The following is a 23,121-nucleotide window of genomic DNA, read 5'->3' as shown; positions in this document are numbered from 1 at the left end:
CCTCTAGGCTGCGATCGGGGCCTGAGTGGGTGCGGGCGGGGGGGAAGCTGGCCTGGAGTGTGGGGGGGAGCCGGCGGACGGGGCCTGAAGGCCCTGTTCCCGGCCTGGAGTGGGCGCAGGGGGGGGAAAGAGGCCCCTTAGTGTATGGCCGGAAGAATTGCCACTCAGAACTGGCTGCGATGACTGGCTCCCTCCCCTCCCAGCCACCCAGCCAATGGCAGCCCAGGTTCGCTGAGGGAGCCAGTCATCGCAGCCAGCGTTTTCTGAGTGGCATTTTTTCCGCCCATACACTAACGGGGCGCATTTTAGAATTTTGGCACCCACTATTCAATTATAATAAGGGAGAGATTTCTCACCTTCACAAAATAATCTCAGTCAGAAGCAAAGTCTGGTGGTAAATACTGGTCAGCAATGTTCCCTCTAAGCAGTGGAGTTTTGTGAGCAAAAATTCTGCTTTGTGAGCTACTGACATTAAAGTTGTGAGCAAGCAATTTGGCTCCTGCATAAATTAGTTTGCTCTGGAGGCATTCTTCCTGAGCTAAGACAAAAATGTGTGAGCTGGAGGCTAAAAAACTTTGAGCTAGCTCACACTAACTCAGCTTAGAGGGAACACTGCAGTGGTCAGATCAGTTTTCTCCATACAATGGAAGGTAATCGTTCATTTTATGTGAGAGCTGGAGATATAAATATTTATAACTAAAATACTTAGCCAACTGCAGCTTCAGATAGTTCCTAGGCATTAAGTAAGTGGGAAAGGTCATCTAGATGGATTAGGGTTGCCAGGTCTGGGTCAGAAAATACCTGGAGACTTTGGGGGTGGATCCAGGAGAGGGAGGGGTTTGGGGAGGGGAGGGGCCTCAGCATGGTTACAATGCCATAGAGTCCACCCTTCAAAGCAGCTATTTTCTCCAGGGGTGCTGATCGCTGTTAGCTGGAGATCAGTTGTAAAAGCGGGAGATCTCCAGGTCCCATCTGGAGGCTGGCAACCCTAAGATGGATCAGTGGTAACATCTGGGGCAATCTGCCATTCCCTGAGCCCCCGACTCAAGCGATAAGGTAAGGAAATGAGCTACACTTTCACGCCCACTGAATAATTCGCTTTCAATGCACTTTTGCAATAATTTACAAATGGGTTTTTCTGTTTTGCACAGTAAAATCCAGTTGCAAAATGTACTGAAAGTGGATTGAAAGTGCATCAAAAGTGTGTGAAAACAGCTGATGACAATCAATGTAATCCTGAACAGTGTTATACCCTTCTAAGTCCATTCACTTCAGTGGACTTGGAATTCTATGACACAATTCTTTCTTCAAAGAAAAGCAGTTCAGAAGAGGGCCACAATTCAGTCTGAAGATCATACATTCATATTCAAGTTAAGATTTAAATCTAAACAATACTCTCTCAGAAACAGAAATTTACTATAGCTGGAATTTTTAAAATAAAAAAATGCATTGATTTTTATCCATGCTGCTCACAAATCCACAGAACCCCAGCCTTCTCCCTTCAGAATACAGCCATGGGGTGACAGAGAGCACACTAGAGGAGTTTTGTGATGCCCAGTATGAATACCAGAGTGGATTGCTAACAGGATTAATGTCCTGTATCTTCAGATCTGAGTATCACTCATGTTAGAAAGGTCCCAAGGTTCCTCACCTAGTAATTACTGAATAGACAAGCGTACCCTCCAGCAGTTAGCAACTCACACAAGCACACCATTGGAGAGCACAGCTGATCAGAAGGGGGAGAAAGAGATGTAAGCCATCTGTTTCCACAGGGAAGCTTGTAGACATGAGCCTTAAATGTCAAACTGTATACATTTGACTACTCAGAAAACACAGGTGTTTACATTTTAGCATCACAGATCTGTACACTGTCCATCACACCAATCTACTAGCTTCAAAATATCATCTTCTGCATTTCAACACTCAGGACGCATACAGTAAAGTAAAACCCGACACCAAAGCAAGAAGAACTGGCCTGTTAGCAGCTATAAAGGTCATCTTTGTTGGATATGCTCCAGTATTTGAAGTTACTCACACCAGCCATTTACACAGAGTGAGAAAAGCCATTTAAAAGGTGCAGGGAATTGAGTGAACAGAAAGATGATCTGATTTGACTCTGCCCCCCCAAAAATCCATCAAACTATGAGGAAAAACTTTCATTACCAGCAGGACATCAGAATAACACTAATGAAAACAGAATTATAATGAAAACAGAATTAATACTAATGCATATAAACATACTCCTGCCAGCCTAGCAGTTCGAAAGCAAGAAATTGCAAGTAGATAAATAGGTACCACTTCGGTGGGAAGGTAACAGCGTTCCGTGCGCCTTGGTGTTTAGTCATGCCGGCCACATGACCACGGAAACGTCTTTGGACAGCGCTGGCTCTTCGGCTTTGAAACGGAGATGAGCACCGCAACCCTAGAGTCGGATTCGACTGGCTTTCGAGCAAGGGAACCTTTACCTTTTTATATAAACATAGGATAACTAAAAAAAAAAATCTTGCATTTCTTTCTGCCACATTCCCATCTTCACAAGCCTCTATGTCTAATCACTGCATAAACCATTCTTAAATTAAGGTAAAGGACACAGGTAGAGCTGGATTTCTGCAAAAATTAAGCTACAGCAAAGGTCCTCAGAGTATAAGGTACCCCCAATTTTTTTCAGCCTCTTAAACGTGACATGTCTTAATCTAGTCCAGGAGACAGCAACCTTTCATGAAAGAACCATGAGTACCACACTGCATTAAACAACTGACAGTAACTTGTTCCACCTTTGATACACTAATAACCTGCATCATCTGTACATAGGATGAGGCTTCAAAGTGAGACCAAAAGTATTCCATTTTCCAAACACACATCCATTTAACAAAGAATCTTGTGCATGGTGGGGTGAAGGGCTAATTGAATAGTGACTATTGCATGAGCAATAGTCCGCATGGTCAAAGCAATGGTATTCCCAGTAGTCATGTATGGCTGCGACAGTTGGACTATAAGGAAGGCCGAGCGCCGAAGAATAGATTCTTTTGAACTATGGTGCTGGAGAAGACTCTTGAGAGTCCCTTAGACTGCAAAAAGATCAAATCAGTCAATCCTAAAATAAATCAACCCTGACTGTTCCCTGCAAGGCCAGATAATGAAACTGAAGCTCAAATACTTTGGCCACCAAATGAGAAGGGAGCACTCACTGGAGAAGACCCTGATGCTGGGAAAGATTGAAGGTCAAAGAAGACGGGGACGGCAAAGGATGAGATGGTTAGACAGTGTCATTGATGCAACGAACATGAAATTGAGCCAACTTCAGAGGACGGCGGAAGACAGGAGGGCCTGGCGGGAGATGATCCATGGGGGCGCGAAGAGTCGGACTCGACTGTGCGACTGAACAACAACATTGAATGAGCTAAGGATAAACAAGAGCCTTCCTCGTTAAAGAAGATTCAAGCAATCTGTATCAAAATAGGCCTCAATGATCCAAATACTACCATATTTAGTTGAAGATAGGGAAGACATTCTGGAACAATTATTTTGACCATCCTAGCCTCCCGCCCGTGAGAACTGGGAATGCTGAAAACATCTACAAGAATGCCAGTCAGACTTATCATGACTGAACATCTTCATTTACAAGCACGTTGAGCCCCACCCCATCCAAAATCACCTTATGATTGTTCAATGCTTTCTTCAAACATGGCACCAAACAGCTCTGTGCCAACTTGGTAAGCTGCTTGCGGCTTCAAGAATAGGGCTGGTTGATGCCTTGGCAAATAAGACACATTGGTAGCTTATGTGTTGCAGCTTTTAGCTTCTTTTGCATCTGCGCAGTTGACATCTTCTCAATCCTTATTTATTGAATTTATCCAATTCATTAGGTCCCCAATGGGGACCAAAAGTGGCTTACATTGTTCCCCCTCCCCAATTTTATCCTCACAACAACCCTGTGAGACATGTTAGTCTGAGAGTGCATTACTAGCCCAAGGTCACCTAGGAAGCTTCCATGGCAGAATGAGTATTTGAACCTGGGTCTCCTAGATCCTACTCCAACACCCTGCCCACTAGGAATCTCTCGCTAATTTCTCCTTGGTGATTGTGTAGTTGGATGCATTATGGATTATGACTTATAGTGGATACACTGGTATGGGTAAAGCTACACTCCACTGGTAGCACTTTGGACCCAGCCATTGTTTCTAGTAAGCAACAAAGTAAGACAAGTGCTTTCATAAGACTATGACAGAAGTCTAAACTAAATAACCAAAAGTTAAGCAAGCTGAAGCAGCCATTGCCTGGCACACTTCTGCATATTGGTGCATTCTCCAAAAAGGAATCAAGGTGATGAAGTTCTTAACCTCCCACAAATTGCTGCCCTTATTAATTAAATCTGAAGCTACTAAAGCAGAACTGCAATATGCTATGATTGTAGAGACCAAGCTGAATAATGAAGAAGTAGGCACACTGAATGCTACCAACTGGTTATACAGATAGATAATTAGTATTTTCCTGTATAAACATAAGGCAGGAATAGCTTTACTAAGTTTATGTTAATTATGGCAAATCTTTCTACAGCCTCATTCCAAAATAGCATTTTGGATCAAGCACATTCTATAATTGGTACTGAACTGTCTGTCTAAATCCCAGTAACACATTGTCAAACTGGTTTATGTCAGCTTTGTGAACAATGCCACTGTCTGCAAATGAACAAGCATTCACTACCACTGCCAGCCTTATTTCTGCTACCAGCCAGCATGTTAACATTTTATGAGAAGTTAAAATACATGGTTTCACATCTTCTAGTTTAAACCAAAGGGAGAGGGGAAGGAAATCAGGAGATTCATTAAGAACGATTAGAAATTAACAAGAAATCATTTTGTTTTCCTTGTGAGAATGAAAAAAGATTTATTTGAAGTAAACTCTCTGATCATGAATATTTGTTCCTCCCAAATGTGATAAAAGTGCTCAGTTATCTATAATAACTATTAGCTTTGGAACCTTCCACTAAGCCTAAACACAGGATGCATCTGGCAAGACAGTATTCTGCTTGAGGTCTTCCTCCCAGTGCAGTAATCACACTTGACCAGCAGTAGTTTGGTGTAAATTTATCATCTTTCAACCACACTTGGCTACTCTTTTTTCATAATGCTACAGAGAGTAGGTCCATTTACACGGAATTGTTTCAATTCTCCAAACCATGGTTTGAAAGACTACTCTGCAGCATCTTTTTGGGTGGGTTCCACTGACATCTGGTGCTGCTCCTCAAGAGGAAGGGCATTCTGGGACCCTAAACCAAAGATCCATCTACCACCTAGACAGAACTCCAGAGATACCATCACCACTACACCTTGGACTAAGCTCTGGTGTCCAGATCTATTATATTATGTTATAATACTCTCTCCAATGGTATTTAACTTCTACATGCGCCCCTTGCCCAGATGGTACAGAGGTTCAGGCTGAGATGCCATCAATATGCCGATGGGCAAATGGATGGACTTTGGCCCACCTAAGTTGGCTGAGGGACTGGAGGCCATGGTGGGATGGCTGAAACAGAGCCAGCTGAGACCAAATCCAGCTAAGACAGAGGTTCTGTGGCTGGGTAGGGAAAATTCAGGCCTGGGGTGCCAACTCCTGGATCTTGACAGTGTGCCCCAACACCAGCACTGACTGTCAAGAGCCTGGGTGTGATTCTGGATACCCCCTTATAGATGGAGGCCCAGATCACTAATGTTGCCAGATTGGCATTTTATCAGCTACACCAGCTCAGGCAACTGGCCCCCTTCCTGTCTCACCCTGACCTAGCCACAGTAATCCATGCAACGGTCACCTCCAGGCTTGGCTACTGTAACTTGCTGTATGCAGGGCAACCCTTGAGACTGACCTGGAAATTACAACTCATCCAGAATGCAGAGGTGCGGGTTCTTACCGGAACGCCACCGACAGCACACATTCAACCAGAGCTGCCAGCTGCACTGGCTCCAGGTTGAATACCGGATCAGATTCAAGGTTTTGGCACTTACTTTCAAGGCCCTAAACAGTCTGGGACCAATGTACTTATGGGACTGCCTCTTCTGGTAAACCCCCCCCCCCCGCAAAGAGCATCACATTCTGGAGAGAAGAATCTACTGGCAATCCCTGGCCCAAAAGATATCCGGCTGTCCTCATCCAGAGCCATGGCTTTTTCAGCCCTGGCCATGACCTGGTAGAACTCTCTTCTGAGTGACATCCGTGCCCTGAGGGACCTAATGCAGTTCCGCAGGGCCTGTAAGGCAGAGATGTTCCACCAGGTTTATGGTTGAGGACAGCAATGGTGACTATCCATCTAGCCTGGCTTCTTTTTCTCTTCGTCCCCCTACGGGGGAATTGACATAATCTGATTTATTTTAGTGCCATCTGAAATTGCTGTTGTCTTGTTTACTGTTTTTACTGCTCTAATTATTTAATCTGATTTGTGATTGTGTTTACTTAATCTGTTGCTCACCACCCTGAGCCTTGTCCACAGGGGAGGGAAGTTTAGCAGTCTAATTTATAGATAAATTGTTATAAATGGTAGATTATTATATATTATTTAGATTGTGAGCCCTTTGGGTTCAGAAACACATTTGGAAAAAAAACTGCTGTAAGCCACACTGAGCCCATGGGATAAAGCAGGATATGAAGCAAACAAATAAATGAACTTGAAAGCCCAAGGCTCAGATATGGATAATCAAACCATAGTTTCTTCATTTTACTGGAACTGAGCCAGCATGAATGATTTGGGAACAGAATGTAGCCCATCACTCACCCTCCTAATTAGTATATAAGAAATCTGTTACTTATCTGTGAACCCATCTCACCTCCGTTTTGCCATTCATCCAATTTAACAGGTCACCGTCAGCATCAATTCCCTAACTTAACCCCACAAATTCTGTATGATGGTCCACCACCTGCATTTTATTATTTACAGTCAGGCTGGATTTGTCACTATAAAAATAAACATCTTGTTTCCTTCTGATTTTGCCAAAAATCCCTTTCTCCAAAAAAAGCAAAAACTCTGCGGGTGCTGCAGACCTAGACACTCAATAAGCATTGACAATACACGATTCCCCTCTCCTGTTGAAAAGTGTGGGCTTGAAATATACTGAGAGTCACACGGTGGAACTCCTGAGTCCTTCAAGAGCTGGTAGCCTACTCAGTCAGCCCTTAGTGATATACTTCTGTTGACTACTACTAGTGCTTTGGTTGGTAAATCAGCAGGTCAAAGTGGGTGAGTGAGCAGGCAGAGAACACCCTGGCAATGGAGAGGATAAGCCCATACAGGGCAGAGAGCGGCTGCAACAGCAGTGCTTTGAAATGCACTGGAGGGTTATCCGGAGAGAAATCCAGTAAGCCTATCATCACACAGTGAAGTGTTTTATGTAGCATTTGCGGTTCCTGCTTCACTCAAGTTGTGTAGGTGGGGTGTGTTTTGCCTTAGATTTGTAGAGAAGACACATCGAATTAAGATGCCTCGCCACTAACATATCTATTGTACTCTTGTGAAAATGCCAATGAAACAAAAGAAGTGAAAAAAGAGCCTTAGTGTAATCTCAAATTACATCTCCATCTCTTTCAATTAATTCAGACATAAAGTTATTGTCCTTTTCCCCACCCCTTCCCCCCACCCATCCAAGTCGGTCTTACTGTCATTCGGTTTGTGGAGAAGATAACAAAAATCTTTAATTCAGAGTTATGATTTGCAATAAAACAGCACATGTGGTTCTTACAGGATTTGTTTAGATTCACCCAATTTGGGTAAAATCCAAGACCATCTATTCAAATTCATTTGTACGGAAAGATCTTCTTGCATCTCAGTCTCAGGTGCCCTAGCTGTAAAACAGAACTCCGTGTGGTCAGCTTCACAGCACAACAGAGTCAGAAAGGTAATGTAGGTCAGCACTGCCTGCCTCATTATGATTGGCCTAGATGCTAAACTGTGTACTCACCCAATGGACAGCACCACAACAGGAATCAGAAAGGCATCCACAGTTCAACTTAACAGAGGTAAAAGTAAATATATAATGGGGCAGGACTGAATAAGCAGCCTCACTGAGAAGCGGCTGCATTCAAAACTGGTTTTGTGTATTACTGAGAAGACTCTTGAAAGTTACTTACATTTTTAGTCCGCCTTCCAGCATCAAGAAACCCTCAAAGCACTCATGTTATATATGCAACAACAAAAACCAGCATACAACGGTTCTAATTAAAAAGAACGGATAAAAACAATTAAGTAACATTTTAAAAGATTAGAAAGTAGGCAAAACATTCAGCTAAGACCTTCTGATGCTTTCCAACAGGGAAAAAAATTGTTTTTAGATGCCTAGCTGAACAACAAGAGGAACGCCTGGAGGAAGTGGCACAACAAGGGCCCCCTGAGGGATCTAGCACTGAAAATTCCCTGCTTCTTGGCGCCGTCTTTCTAGCCCCACTAGGCAATGGACCTGAAGTACCTCAGAATAAAGGAGGAGGCAACTCCATGTTTCCCAATCCCCTAACAGACTATATTCTTCCAATGGGTCCATTTGCTTTATGAAGGAAACACAACATGCAATACAAACTCTCCAGGTTTTCACCTTGTAACCTCTGCCAAGCCAAACATAACAGCATGCATCCTACCACTCTGCTCCATGAAGTCCAAAGCCTCCCCCCATCCAAGGGAACAAAGTTTTATTCAAAGTGCAAGCTTTCGTGTGCAAAGCACACTTCTTCAGACAAACTGGAATAAAATCTCCTCAGGGGCTACTTACAGGAAAAAAGAGTGTGGGGACAGCTGTTAGGAGAGGCCTCTCACAGCCAAGACGCATAAGTAGGGCTGAAATTTGGATCAGGTGGCTGGTAAGATCAATGGATGGCAGCAAATTAGTACATAAATGCAAGAGTTGAAAAAGAGATGTGAGAATGAAGCTAGAGTCCAGCAGTAACCCCAAGACAAAACAAGCTCAACCCTGTGCACATGCGAGAACAGAGACTCAGCATGTGCAAACTTCTTCACATACAGCTGAAACACTTAGTTGCCAGGAAAATTACAATGAAGATGCATAACTTAAGCAATAAATACAGCTAAGATTGGAATAACACATATAGTAGGGCATGTAAATAGTGGCAAGTTGGCATAGAAGGAGGAGGAGGAGGAGATTGGATTTATACCCCGCCCTTCACAACCGAAAGGTGTCTCAGAGCGGCTTACAAACTCCTTTCCCTTCCCACCCCCCCACAACAGACACCCTGTGAGGTAGGTGGGGCTGAGAGAGCTCTTGACAGAAACTGCTCTTTTTCAAGAACAGCTGTGCCAGAGTTATGGCTTGCCCAAGGTCATCCAGCCAGGTGCAAGTGGAGGAGTGGGGAATCAAACCCGGTTCTCCCAGATTAGAGTCCACGCACTTAACCACTACACCAAACTGGCATAAAGATAATAAAGGAGTTAATAACAGATGTGAGAACCAAGTTGCATTTATGTGCTAATTTGCTGCCATCCATTGATCTTACCAGATACTTTATCCAATTTCAGCTCCACATATGCATCTTGGGTCTGAATGGCCCCTCCTAACGGCTGCCCCCCCACCCTCTTTTTCCCTGTAAATAGCCCTTGAGGAGATTTTATTCCATTTTGTCTGAAGAAGTGTGCTTTGCACACAAAAGCTTACACTTTGAATAAAACTTTGTTGGTCTCAAAGGTGCCTCTGGACCCACACTTTGTTCTGCTGCTTCAGACCAACATGGCTACCCAGCTGAATTTCCTATCCAAAGGAGCCACCAATGGAGGAGCTGGGTAAATTGGAGGATGAGTGGGAGGCAATGTTCCCTCTAAGCTGAGTTAGTGTGAGCTAGCTCATAGTTTTTTAGCCTCTGGCTCACACATTTTTGTCTTAGCTCAGGAAGGATGGCTCCAGAGCAAAGTAATTTATGCGGTAGCCAAATTGCTCGCTCACTACTTTAATGCCAGTAGCTCACGAAGTAGAATTTTTGCTCACAAGACTCCACAGCTTAGCGGGAGCATTGGTGGCAGGATACCTGCCAGCCTTTCTTCAGCAATCAGTTCTACATATGGCATATGCAATTACAACGATTCAAGGGCAATTCAGGAGCCTTCTTTTTTGCATTCCAATAACAAAAGTAATTATAACAACAAGAAAAAAACCCAGCAAAAATGTATGCAATTACTAATTGTGTCATTCCATCTGTCTCAGAAGGGACAGAAGGAACAGCAAATGCTCTAAAATGCTTAATGGGATGGCATGGCTCACAATTAATTGTGGTTGACACATCAAAACCCAGCTTCAGGAACACAAGAACATCCCCTTTCCGTTATAAAGCAAACAGACACATTCACTGAAGAAATTTAGTGTTCTGGTGCTATGATGAATTACACTTGTTTCCCTTAAACCAGGATATGAAATATCGTTTGAACTGGGTTTTCAAGCAAGGGGGAAAGGGTAGTCAACAGAGCAATAGTTTGCTTCTTACAGTTCTTTTTTTCTGAAGATTTCTCTCTTCCTCCCCCCACCCCACTTTGCAAAGAAATGTGAAGGTGAAGGCAGCATTCGGAAGCTTGTTGAGTGCGTTTTGAATGCACATGGCCTGCCCTGAAGACAGATGAGACATGGATGTTTATCCAAACCACTTCCAGAGCTCTTTAGTATTCCTATTCACCTTCCCCCTCAGATACCAGTCTTTTCATATCTACAGATAAGAGATTCCAGGTGATGACACAAGGTGGGGTTCAATGTTAATAGCAGGGGGAAGTTTTAAACTGTGAGTTGAAGGTGCAACCCCTACTTTGGTCCTGATGTGCTATTATAACAGTACTGGAAAAGAAAGGGCTGGCATTTTTGCAAAAAAAGGATACACGGTGTTTTACATAATGAACATTTCGAGAGACTCCACCCATCAAGGCTCCTCCTAGTGGCTTCCAAGGATACTGGTGAGGTGACTGCTGCGGTCAAAAGCATCCTTCCTTCCTCAAGAAGAGCTGGGTGCTCTGAATTCATGCCTTGTTTGCTTCTGCCTCTCCTCCCCCACCCACTCCAGCTAGGAGTCTTCTCGTGCATCTGTGATTGCAGGAGCCGCTAAGTGGCCCCCTGGGTTGAGAGGGAAGGCAGGGAGGTTTATGGGATTCCCCTTCCCACATCTTCCTCCAGCCAAGTTCCCCTCCCCTCAGCTGCCATTTTGATTCTCACGATTGAGTAGGGTTGCCAGGTCCAACTCAGGAAATACCTGGGGACAATGAGGGTGGAGCCTGGAGACTTTCCCATTCCCTACAATAAATAAGTAAATAAAAACACAGCAGTGCAGTTCCCTTGAATACAGTCTCCATTTCCTCATCCTCTTTTTTGCCTTCAAAGGGTTCCCTAGCAGCTGCACTTCCACTAAATGAAAGTGTAATTTATCATACCCCCACAAGTCCCTTGTCAGGCTTTGGTAGCATATCAAGGAGAGGTGCGAGCAGGCCTGTAGCTAGGATTGGGGGGGGGCTTTAAAATTTTTAAAGGGGCTTGGGCTGCCGGGCAGGGAAGGATGTAAGGAGGGCTGCGGCACACCAACAGCTCCTGCCTCACACAGCGCCCCTCCACTCACCTTGCCCTCCGATGCCTTTCCTCATAGTTTTGCACCCAGCAGCATAGCTGGGGGCTCAAGCATGCCTCAACTGGCACAGCCGAGACTCCACCTCGGGCTCACAACAATGTTGTCCTTCCAGTGGCTCGCTTACTTCCCTATGTGCGCTGCACCATGCTAGTCAACGAGCGAGAAAAAGCAGGGTGGAGAGAGTGAGAGGAGGGAGGGCACCAGGGAGACATGACGCCTTCAACCTGTCACCTCCCCTCCCCGCCAACTGGTGAGTTGAATGGTCCGGTGCAGCTGCTCATGTTCTCATGCAGGGCCACTAGGAGGAGGCTGTTTCCAGCCAGTCCCTAGCAGCGGCCAGCGCCACAGAGCCCAGCCCAGCCCTGGGGACTCGCCAGAGCAGGAGTAGCAGCTGTCAAATTCAGGGGAGTAACCCGTGCGGCAGCACGGCCAATGAAACGAGTGACCCAATCTTGTGGGGCTGTCCCTTTAAGGAAGGGGTGGAGCCCCGAATAGCCCCACCATAGCTACAGGCCAGGGTGCAAGGGAACAAGATAAAATCTCCTTTAAAAAAAAGTGTTTTGCAGCAAAATAGATGAAGATGGGTAGCTGTGTTAGTCTGTAGCAGTAGAAGAGAGTCCAATAGCACCTTAAAGATTAATACAATTTGTGGTAATGTATGAGCTTTTGTGAGTCACTGAAGAAGTGAGCAGTGACTCATGAAAGTGCATGCCCTACCACAAATGTTGTTAGTCTTTAAGATACTACTGGATTCTTTTCTACTGCTGCATCAAAATAGTTTTAGAAAGCACATTGGAGAGAACCTGTCTACTGTGAGGGCCAGCTATCATGTTGCTAAACGTATTGCTGAGAGTATTGGGCCATTGACTGATGGTGAATTTGTTAAAAAGTGCACGGTTAAAGTAATGGAGGAAATGTGCCCTGATAAGGTATCTTGTGTTAGTTGTATCAGTTTATCTGCATCTACAGTCACCAGGCGTGTTAAAGAACTTGGAGAAGATCTGCATATGTTATTGATTGTCAAGGCAAAACTTTTGATTTTTTCCTTTGGCATTAGATGAGAGCAATGACATTACCGACGCTGCTCAACTACTAACTTTTATCAGGGGGATAGATTCCAACTTCAGAATTACAGAAGAGTTATCTGCTCTGCAGAGTTTGAAAGGCACTATTACTGCAGGAAACATATTCTTGAAGGTGTGTAAACCAGTAGAAAATCTTGGTCGGATTTGGGATAAACTGAAAAGCATCACAACTGATGGTGCAAGCAATATGGTGGGAAGTAAAACTGGTATAGTTGCAAGAATCGATTAAGAGATATTGAAATTAAATGGTACACTTCCCACACAATTTCACTGCATCATCCATCAGGAAGCCTTGAGTAGTAAGATTCTTCAGTGGGAAAGTGTGATGCATATTGTTGTAGCCAGCATTAATTACATCAGGCATCATTAATTACATCAGGCCTTATTCATCATCAGTTTCAATTTTTTCTCTCAGAGACAGATGCAGAATATGGAGATATATAGTACCATGCAGAAGTCAGGTGGCTAAGTAGAGGCAAAGTTCTCAAACATTTTTTCAGTCTTCCTCATGAAGTTGATGTCTTTCTCAAGGTGAAAGGAAAAAGTCAAGAAGTAGTTTCTGACCCTGAGTGGATTTTTGATTTGGCCTTCTAAACTGATATCACAGGGCATCTGAACACATTGAATCTAAGATTGCAGGGGAAAGCTTGTATGTGACATGTATCCTGAATTGAAGCAAAACTAAACATTTTTGTGAAAGAAGTTAGTGAAGGTAACTTTTCAAACGTCTCATGCTGCAATGGACTAAAATTTGAGAAGGATGGGAATTTACAATTCAATGTTGAAAGACACATGACAGCACAGAAGCTATTACAGGTGGAATTCCAGAACAGATTCACTGTTTGCCATAAGCATGGAAAGGAAATAAGAATATTTCAGAATCCATTTGAAGTAGTTCCAGAAGAAGCAAGTAACTTTTTTCCAGATGAAACTAATTTATTTACAAGCCAGTGATCATCTTAGAGACATTTACAAAGAAAATAGTCTGTTAGATATCTACCTGATATAATTACATATGTGGTCTACCTGATATAATTATCAACCTAAAGAAATTTGCTGCAGGCATGTTCACAGTCTTTGGCACCACACACATTTATGAACAAACTTTTTCGAAGATGAAAATTGTGAAATCCAAGTGTAAGTCAAGACTTACAGGTGAACATTTACATGACATTTTAAGGATTTCTGTCACAAACCTTGAATTGGACACAAATACCTTGGGTAACAGAAAACAGCCACAAAAATCACACTGACTAGGTAAGCATGTGTAGTTAGATAAAAGGGTTCCACAGTAAAATTTTGTTCCAAAATGGATTGCATTCAAGTTAACATTTCATTGACCTCTGAATGTTTACTTTTAATCTAAATAGGTTGGTTAATAAATTGTTATATTTTGATTCAAGATGTGGCTTTCTTTAAACACTGGGCACTTTAATGCGGCCCCCATGTGCCAGAAAATTGGGGACCCCTGATGTAAGTAGTCCTTTAGTGAAACTAATGGCAGAAGGTGAGACAGTTTTGCAAAAAACTGATACAAACCAGCTCAGCGGGCATTTGTAGCTATTCAGCACAAGCCAGACAGAAGGGGGGATTGATCTGCATCTGCTAGACACCTTTGAACATGGTAAGTTAGAAGAAGAAGAAGAAGAGGTTTTTATACCCTGCTTTTCTCTACCCTAAGGAGTCTCAGAGTGGCTTACAATCACCATTCCTTCCTCTCCCCACAACAAGCACCTTGTGAGGTAGGTGGGGCTGAGAGAGTTCTGAGAGAACGGTGACTGGCCCAAGGTCACCCAGCAAGCTTCATGTGGAGGAGTGCAGAATCAAAACCAGCTCTCCAGATTAAAGTCCACCACTCTTAGCCACTACACCACACTGAGGGCTGCATATGTTCAAAGTGAAATCTGCAGCATCCCTACTCATGTATGGACCATGATTTACAAGCCAGATTATTTTCAAGAACCCCAGCAGGTCAGGCATTATTTTCACACTGGAGGGACATTTTCAGTCTCTTGTGTGCTCAAGGACTGACACCTGAAAAGGCAAGCAGGCCTCTGTGGAAAACCAAGAAATGTGGTTTCCAAAGAAGGATGTGAAAAAAAACCTTACCCTCGTTAACACAAACCTGAATAAATGAAGAAAAACTCTTTAAAAGTGAGGAGGAGGGACAGAGAAGTATACGCTGCAAGATGGGCTGAATGACCCCTTCTTTGTCTTGAGCATTTCCCGCTTCCTGGCAACATCTCTCTTTTGCATGCAATCAAGAGAAACTACAAATCTCAGTGCTGAGCCACCAACATGCAGTTCTTTTTGCATTGCATGTTTCAACAGGAAGCAAATTTCACTGTGAGTTCAGTGGGTAGGTTTCATTTATTTTAATAAAGCATTATTCAAAAGGTAGAAAGTGCCCAGCTAGCATAAATGGTTCATAATATTAGTTATCTTCCTTGTACGACAGCTCTTTTGTACACCCCGGTGAAATGCCTTTCAAAGTTGCAAAAATGTTAATTCAGGGTTGATTGGCTGGTCTTCATGTTTTAGAGATCAAGGATGGACTCAGATGAGACTCCCCACCACCACCACCACCACATAGATTTTAGCAGCTGAAACACAGCAAGTTCATAAAAATGTCCCACCAGAAAGTGTCCATTGGGTGGCTACTGCATTTCTAAAAGCCTTGGGGGACAGCGGGATTGTGGCACTACTGGTTGCCAGCTGGATCCTTGCAAGGCTGTCCTCTGACCAGGCTGGTAAGCTTTCACTAAAAAAATTATGGCACTTGGGTGGCATTTCAGAGCAGAGCTCATGACAATCTTAACAGGAATAGATTGAGCAACCTAAACTTGGTTTCATCCTGCGGCTGAGAGGGAAATGGCCAAAAGTGCATTTGCATTCTAAGAAGCACAGAAGGAGAGCTGTGCATGGCAGAGAATTTAAACTCAACATCAAAAGCTGCTGACGTCCTATTCATCTGCCACTGTATACTCAGCCACTGTTCAGACCCTGTGGGAGGCAACTATGGATGACATATACATGTAGGTTTTTTAGATGTTTGAACTTTGTATTTAAGGCTTCTTTCCATCTTTTATTAGCACAGGGGGATAGTGCTTCTCGATCATTAATGTTGCATTCTACCAAAGTCCTATACAGCAATTAAGCACCATCTCTTCTTACAAACTTTCCTGGTTGTCCCAGCTCTGATAATATTTGTTCCTTTTTTTTAGTATTCTTCTGAGTATGGAAAGCAAGTATTGCCTGTGATCACACTAGTGATAAGACTGTCACTAAAGACAGACATGCAGTGCCCTGACCTGCATAACCCAGGCAAGTCCAATCTTGGAAGCTAAGCAGGGCCAACCCTGGCAAGTATTTGGGTGGGAGACCTCTGGAGAATACCAGGGCCAGGAGGCCAGAGGCAGGCTATCAAGCCACTTCTCTGAATGTCCTCCGTGCCCCAGTAGGAGTCGCCAGAGGGTGCCATGACTTCCAGGCACGGGCACACACACACACACCCAAAACCCAGACCTGCAGCATTTTGTCGTTGTGCTACATGCATACAGTTAATTCCTCTTGTTGGGGAGCCTTCTTGTACACAAAAAAACTCTTTGCCCTCCATCTTCTCTGTTAAGGTGCATTTCTCCAAATGCAACCTCATTGTTCTATGGTAATAAAGCCTCCAACTTTGGGAAACAGCAAGCAGGAGGTAAGCCTTGCTCATAACTCTTCAAAGTACTGTACTGAAGGCAAGCCTTATTAACATGCTGCTTGCTTCCTCTTCATTATGAATGAAGTTACTGAAAATCCAACCAGTGACTGATGCCAATTCCCACCCAACACAATACAATACCAGCCTTCCTTTCTTCTTAATCTTGTCAGCCAGCAATTAACCCATATTATGACTTAATAGCCAGAACTATTTACATTGGGGGTTTTTACTAAAATCTAAAACTGCCTTAATGAACTGCCAAACTTTTCAAATTTGCAATCCAACATCTCTCTACCATTTTTGCCGACATTATTAATCCCACTTCTTAACATTCATGCTGTATCACAAAAGAAAAACCTTTTCCCTTTACTGCAGCCTGAAGAGAATCAGAGTGTTTGAAAAAGTTTAATTAAGGTACTAATAAATTAGTCTCCTGGCTCATTTTCACTTTGAGTTCCACAACTGGTAATACATTTGAACGCCTACAGGTGACTGGAGTGCCAAATCTCAGAACCCAAGCACAAGACAAGAGACACATGATAAATAAGGGATGCTTATGAAAACGGAGGAAAGAGGCTGAGTATGAGCAGGACATGGGATGTTTTGTCTGAGACAGACAAATTGAGTCTCTCCCCATTCCCTTCAGCAGGCATGGAAGCACAGTGCACACTATACCTACAGACATAAAAGAATGTTATTTAATGCAATGTAAAGAGGACATCAGGGCTGCATCTACACATCATTGGATACTGCACTATTGTTGTGCTATGGCAGCCATTCACAACAGATTCTCCTGCGTGGCAAAATGTTCTAGTTGCAAATGACTGCTATAGTACAGTGATAGTGCAATATCCAACATGTGGAAGAACCCAAGTCAACATCCATGCCGGATTTGCCAAAAGTAGATATTATCGAAACATGCCTGAATCAGGCACCTGGCTCCACAGCTACTCAGATGAAAATTGTCAGCTCCTTAACACTACATATAAAAGGTCAGTGGGACTGAGTGACAGTGAACAGTATACACATACTGGTCTACTGAATCTCAGGACTGGTAGCATTCTAAGGCTGCTGCAGCAAAAATAAGCGGAAGCCTTGTGGCACCGTAGAGGCTAACAAATTCTCATTTTAGCATAAGCTTTAATGGACTACTTCATGTAGTGGATCCTCATTGGCAGAAATATATGTACAAGAAGGATATAAGAAGGAAAAGGAAAACAGGGTCAAAGGAACCTGAAATACAAGACAAGATGTAATGCTCTACAATTCAAATATACAATTCAAATATATTGTGATTTTATGCAATTTTCTGTTTTATATGTGCAATAAATACTATGTAAGCCATCCTGAGCCTGTCTTGGCAGGAAGGACGGGATATAAATTATAAATTCAGGAAAGCACAGAGGCCATTCACAGCAGCAGCAATTGCTGATAACATAACTTACCAGATTTGCCTAACTGAATCATTTCCCCAGTCCATCCTGAACCTTGAACACCAGAAAGACATAGGACTCAGTTCACATCTTACAGAGACCTTGAGTCGTCCACACTGGTAAAAGCTGAGGAACCCCAAGTTCTTGTTAATTCCTTGGGAGATGGTGTTAAACTTTGTGATGAATTCAAATTCAAATGCACAGTGGAGCCTCCCTCTGAAGGGCTTTTGCAGGAAAATATGTTGACTCTTAAAATAAGCAACAGTGTGTTCTGGGAAACTTGACACATTTTCCCATTGGTTTCTTAAAAAGTGAGGTTGCCCAAGTGCCGGACTGACATCTGGATACATTACAAGGTCCCTGTGTCCCTCATGTTTCTGCCACAGAGCCTGTCAACAGACATGTCCCTGGGAGTTCAACACTTAGAACCTAGGCATGCACATGCCTAATTCACATTGAGGCCGTGAAGCATGGTGATAAGGGGATACAGCTTCCTCCCTGCACTTCCTGACCTGGAATGGCCCGAAGGAACTGCTGTTTGCCTGACTGGAGAAACTTATTTGTAATGATGGCTTATACAAGTTTTCCCAATAGGACAAAGAGTGACTCCTAAGGACTGTTTCAGGTTGGAAAAATGGTATGGAGGGGGGGATACACTTAATCCTCCTCTCTCAATGCACCATGGCCCCAATCCAAATCAGGCTCATGTTTGCCTGGGAAGCTCCAAATATATAATGTCCAGAATGACACTGTAACACATGGAATCAGCCCTGTGTCCTGTTATCAGAATGGACTGGGAAAAAGAATTCTAGTACATATCAAGCATACTACATTGTAACAGAGTTCCTGGCCAAAATATCTGCAGACAGAGGGCAGGAGGAGGCTTTAGCCTATACATCAGGACTCTCTACATTTAGGTGCAAGGACTGCTGAGCGAGACATAAGAAACTCCTTTACCACCACTAAGAAACCAGTGCAACCAACTCAAAAGCAAGGAGATAATTTCCAAAGAAGAGAACAAGACAGGAAAAAGTTAGAGTATTAGAACACTATCACTTGGTTTGTTCAGCCAGTCATCTATCCTAGAGGTATCAGACCTGTAAACTCAGCCCTGTGTTACATATTACAACCAGAAGGAAAAGGCGCCATATGACAGCTTTGGTGTACTAATGGTATAGGTACTGTTCCACATACATATGAAAGCTGACTTCTGCACACAAAATGCATAAAAAATGAGGAATCTATAAGCAAGTCAGTATCATACATAGGGTTCCCTTTCCCAGTCCAAGCTGGACATACAGAATCTTTTCTTAAACTTCTGGAAACCCCACTAACCCACTGTTCAGGAAGGTAATCTGGGAATAAATTCAGTCCCCCCCCCTCACCATTCCAGATCTGCAAGATTTACAGCTCTATGCATGCAGATATAGCTGTGTAGTAGAGATGGGACTATATAGATTTTCCTCTTTTTTGATTATTCATATTTCTCTGGTTTTTATAGGTTTATTATAGATTTAACATTTTATTGGAATGTAATGAAGGCCTCTCTTCTTTGTGGGTCAGGTATATAGAAGGCCTCTCTTCTTTGTGGGTCAGGGTATTTTTCCAGTTGATGTTAACAGACAAGACAATAACATTCTTTTGGTACAAAAGAAGGTAGAAGGTTCATGGATCTAATTGTTTAGGTTACAACTTCATAGTGTCTGGGTCAAAAAGGATCTTTTACTTGGTATCAGAAAACACCTTTGTTTGGGTGAGAACAAGCTTTGGCCGATATGACTTAGGTCAGGTCAAGTAAATATGTGACGCTATTGCACAGACACACCTTTCTTACATTTGACCAATAAGGAGATTTTTATGTAAATGTTGTTTAAGTTTTTGTAACCAATTATGCCTTCTGAATATTATTCTCATGATGATGATGTCATATTAAGTATTTAATTTCATGTATTTCCTGATTGGGCTCAGAAAGCAGTCAGCTTTGATGGGTCCTTTGGCCTGTTTTCTGTATTTCATTGCAATAAAATACAAGATCCTCCTCCTCATTTTGACTTCAATCTTCTATTTTTGACTGGATATTAATTTGTATAACAGCTGCTTTATGGCCAGTCTCCTGGACTGGAGCCAGGCAACTTGAACCTCACTCTCAAATGATTTATTTATGTATTTAAAAGATTTCTATGCCACCTCATCAGAGTCCTGTTTAAGGCAGTTTAAAATTAAAATAATAAGCTAACAGTGCAAGAACAACAAGCCACTGGATGTAAACAACATCAAACTATCCATAAAACAGACCTCAGACCAAAGCAGACCACTAAAAAAGCTGGAAAGATCAAAGCCTTGGTTAAAAGATATCTTTTGGCCTGGTGCCTAAAAGAAAGTAAAATGGGCACCAGGCAAGTCTCAAGGGGGAGGGTGTTCCAAAGGTAAAGTGCCATCAAAATAAATGCTCTGTCTGTCCACAGAGCAGGGCTTGAAAAGCAGATCTTAACTGGAGGCCCAGATGGTACAGGAGGAAGGAAGGGATATATCGCATTTATATCCTGCTGTTCTTTTATGATAGAATTCAAGGCAGGGTATGTAAGTTGCTCAAAAAAATCTCCCATCCAAGCATAGCCAGACCCAGACTTGCAAGATGGCTGTATCACATGCCCTCCAACTATACCCTGGAAAGAACCCCCAAAATCTAGAGAAAGATCTCTGAATTAAACCAGGATCTCTCTCTTTGCATTGATTATAATCTGAGTGTGACTCACTGGGTCAACAATGACACATGGCCTGTGTACACTGGGGGATGCGAAGAGACTATGACCCTTTTCAAATTGCCTTTGTATTCCGTTTTAGTAACTGGTTGCTAATGGATTTTTTCTGTTATTTCCAACAGACCTATTTTAGTAGCTGGCAGCTAGCAGAATTTATTTACCTGTTCATACAAACCTGCTTGTGTCAGGATAGCAAAGCGTGGTTGAGCCGTTTTTGAAGGAAACTGCTTTTTTCTGTTTTCAACCCCTTTATTGCGCTTCTGAATCGCTGTGGTGTGCTGTTTAAAATGTCCATAGCACTTCTTACAATGCCACTTTTCCCCCCACCCCATTTTGCTGTGCAATCTTCCTCAGACTTTAAAAAAAACATTCTGATGTGAGTGCTATAGCAGCACCACAGAGATGCACTGACTCCATGGAGTCAATTCATCTCAATGGTGCCACTATAGTGGTTTTGCGTTATAGTGGTCCCATTAGAACAGGGTTTTTTAAGTCTGAGGAAGATTGCATGGCAAAAAAAGGAGGGGGGGAAGCGGCACTGTTTGAAATGACATAGCGCTTCAGAGATGGCTCATTAACGATAGGAAATTCACTGTATGATGCCCCCGTCCCTGTATCGCTTTACTCGAAATCAGGCCAACAACGAATAACGTCTGGTGTGGAATGGTAATGTGAAAAGGCCTTTCCAGTCCCTGATGCACTCATCTACCACATCAATTAGGCAATGCACCCTTATCCTGGCAGTGACCAAGATCCCATGGCTATTACGCAGAGGGCAAAGCTGTAGAAAAATAATGGAATTATGTTCCTTCCCACTCAGTGAGATCTGTAGGGAATAATTTGCCATTTAAATAAGGCTGATGCCCAGTTCTGATTGGGCTTTCTCTGCCATGGCCTCTAGGCTACAGAACCAGGGAACTGTGGGACCCAGGATCTTTGTATTTTTAAGAGGGCCCAAAAAAACCCCACCATAAACACAATCCTAACTCCGAACATCAGCTTGCAGTCAAAGAATCCCTAAAATCAGTAATTCCACAAGAGACAGAAATGACAGATAGCTGAATTGGTCCATATAAAAATCCAAACGCAAAATACCTTCTATTAGGACCAACCGAAATATCACAAAACAGTTGCAAAAGCTTTTAAAGTCTCCAGAACTCTTAATCTGAATGATTTTTTAAAAAATTGCAGACTGAAATGAGTAAGATCATAGCCTATAAGTCTCCCCCCCACCATTTTGTTTGTTTATTATTATTCCTTTCTACAAATCCAGTCCAAAAAAGAATTCTAGACAACTCAAAAGCTTTCACGTTGTTACATAACTTTTCTTTTTGAAATGGGTTAAAATAGCAACATACAACTACATAAAATTCCAATCAAATTATATCTAGCATTAATGCCTATGCTTCTCCAATCCAGTGCCTGAGCACCTACACCTACACAGCCTCTTCCAAGTTAACATAGATAGGGCTGTGCTGTAAGAAGGCTTTGATTATTAATCCCTAGATTTTTATAACTTGTTTTTTCTCACAGGCACATAGGACATAGCTTCTGGCTGTAGCACAAGCAAGCATGTTTTGGTAAAACTATTGTAGCAATTTTTTCAAGTTTTTAATTTTAGTTGTTCAATCTGACATTAAAATACATGAAGCTATTGTGTGCAGCAACTAAGAGACAGGGGTGCATGTTAGAAATTCAATGCATAAATTTGCACGCACACTCTCTTACCCACACGACATATTTTCTATATAGCATGAACATAAACAAAAGCAGGTAATACATATGGCTTAAACACAACACTTACACGTTTAGATTCCCAACAGGAATATGCCCAGTGATGGCAACTGAAAAGTGCCTCCTCTAAATTGGGACTACCCTGCATCTGGTTGGCTTATTGAAAACAAAGCTCCTATGTGTGCTGTTTGTCACAATCCACCAACTGCACAAGCAGTCAATAAAAAAAGCCTTCCCACCCACACCATTTCTAAACCACTTTGCAATTATTATCTCAAATTACAATGTGGAAACTTTTAGAGTTTGCCAATTACAAAATAAGTGAATCATACCAAGTGGTGCTAATGCATTACAAACATCTTATGACAAGATTAAGTAACATTGTAAAACTCTATTTCTCATACATACACATTAAGCGCACCAAATCAATGTAAAAAAAATTGTACTTACGCAAAAAATGTTTTTCCAGCAAGGCAATTTCAAGATGGCCTTTGATCTCATTTAATCTATCAGACTCTGTTCGATTATATTCCTGGATTCCTGAAGCCATGTTGATTGTCCCAGGACCAGCCTATTTGGGGGGGGGGGGGGGGGATGGAGAGAAAGAACAATAACATTGATAGCTGAGAAGGCAGCTTCTCTCATGGGAGGAGGGTGTCAGTTATATATACATCAGAATAAGAATAATGCAACTGTGCATAAGACACAGATATATTTGAGGTCATGCGCAGTCCCAGCTACAAACCTCTTAGTCAGCATTAGCTAGCTGAAATGAATCAACAGCAGCTAGTCATAAGAGCAGTACTCCCCATCAGGAT

The 23,121-nt window shown here is 42.7% G+C and overlaps 1 protein-coding gene across 1 annotated transcript in view; it reads right to left on the bottom strand.

The window, feature by feature from the left end:
- GRAMD4 (GRAM domain containing 4) overlaps nucleotides 1–22,874 on the bottom strand; it is a gene marked incomplete at its 5' end in the record, with an annotated part of 66,737 nt that extends 43,863 nt beyond the window's left edge. The window contains one exon of the mRNA XM_015413489.1: nucleotides 22,754–22,874. Coding sequence (XP_015268975.1) covers nucleotides 22,754–22,874 — 121 coding nt within the window. The remainder of the gene's footprint in view (nucleotides 1–22,753) is intronic.
- Nucleotides 22,875–23,121: the final 247 nt, after the last annotated feature.

The sequence above is a fragment of the Gekko japonicus genome, unplaced genomic scaffold (assembly GCF_001447785.1).
Source record: "Gekko japonicus isolate JY-2015 unplaced genomic scaffold, Gekko_japonicus_V1.1 scaffold168, whole genome shotgun sequence".
Lineage (NCBI taxonomy): Eukaryota > Metazoa > Chordata > Lepidosauria > Squamata > Gekkonidae > Gekko > Gekko japonicus.
The sequence above is the reverse complement of the archived record's forward strand: the minus strand, read 5'-3'. Positions and strand labels throughout refer to the sequence as shown.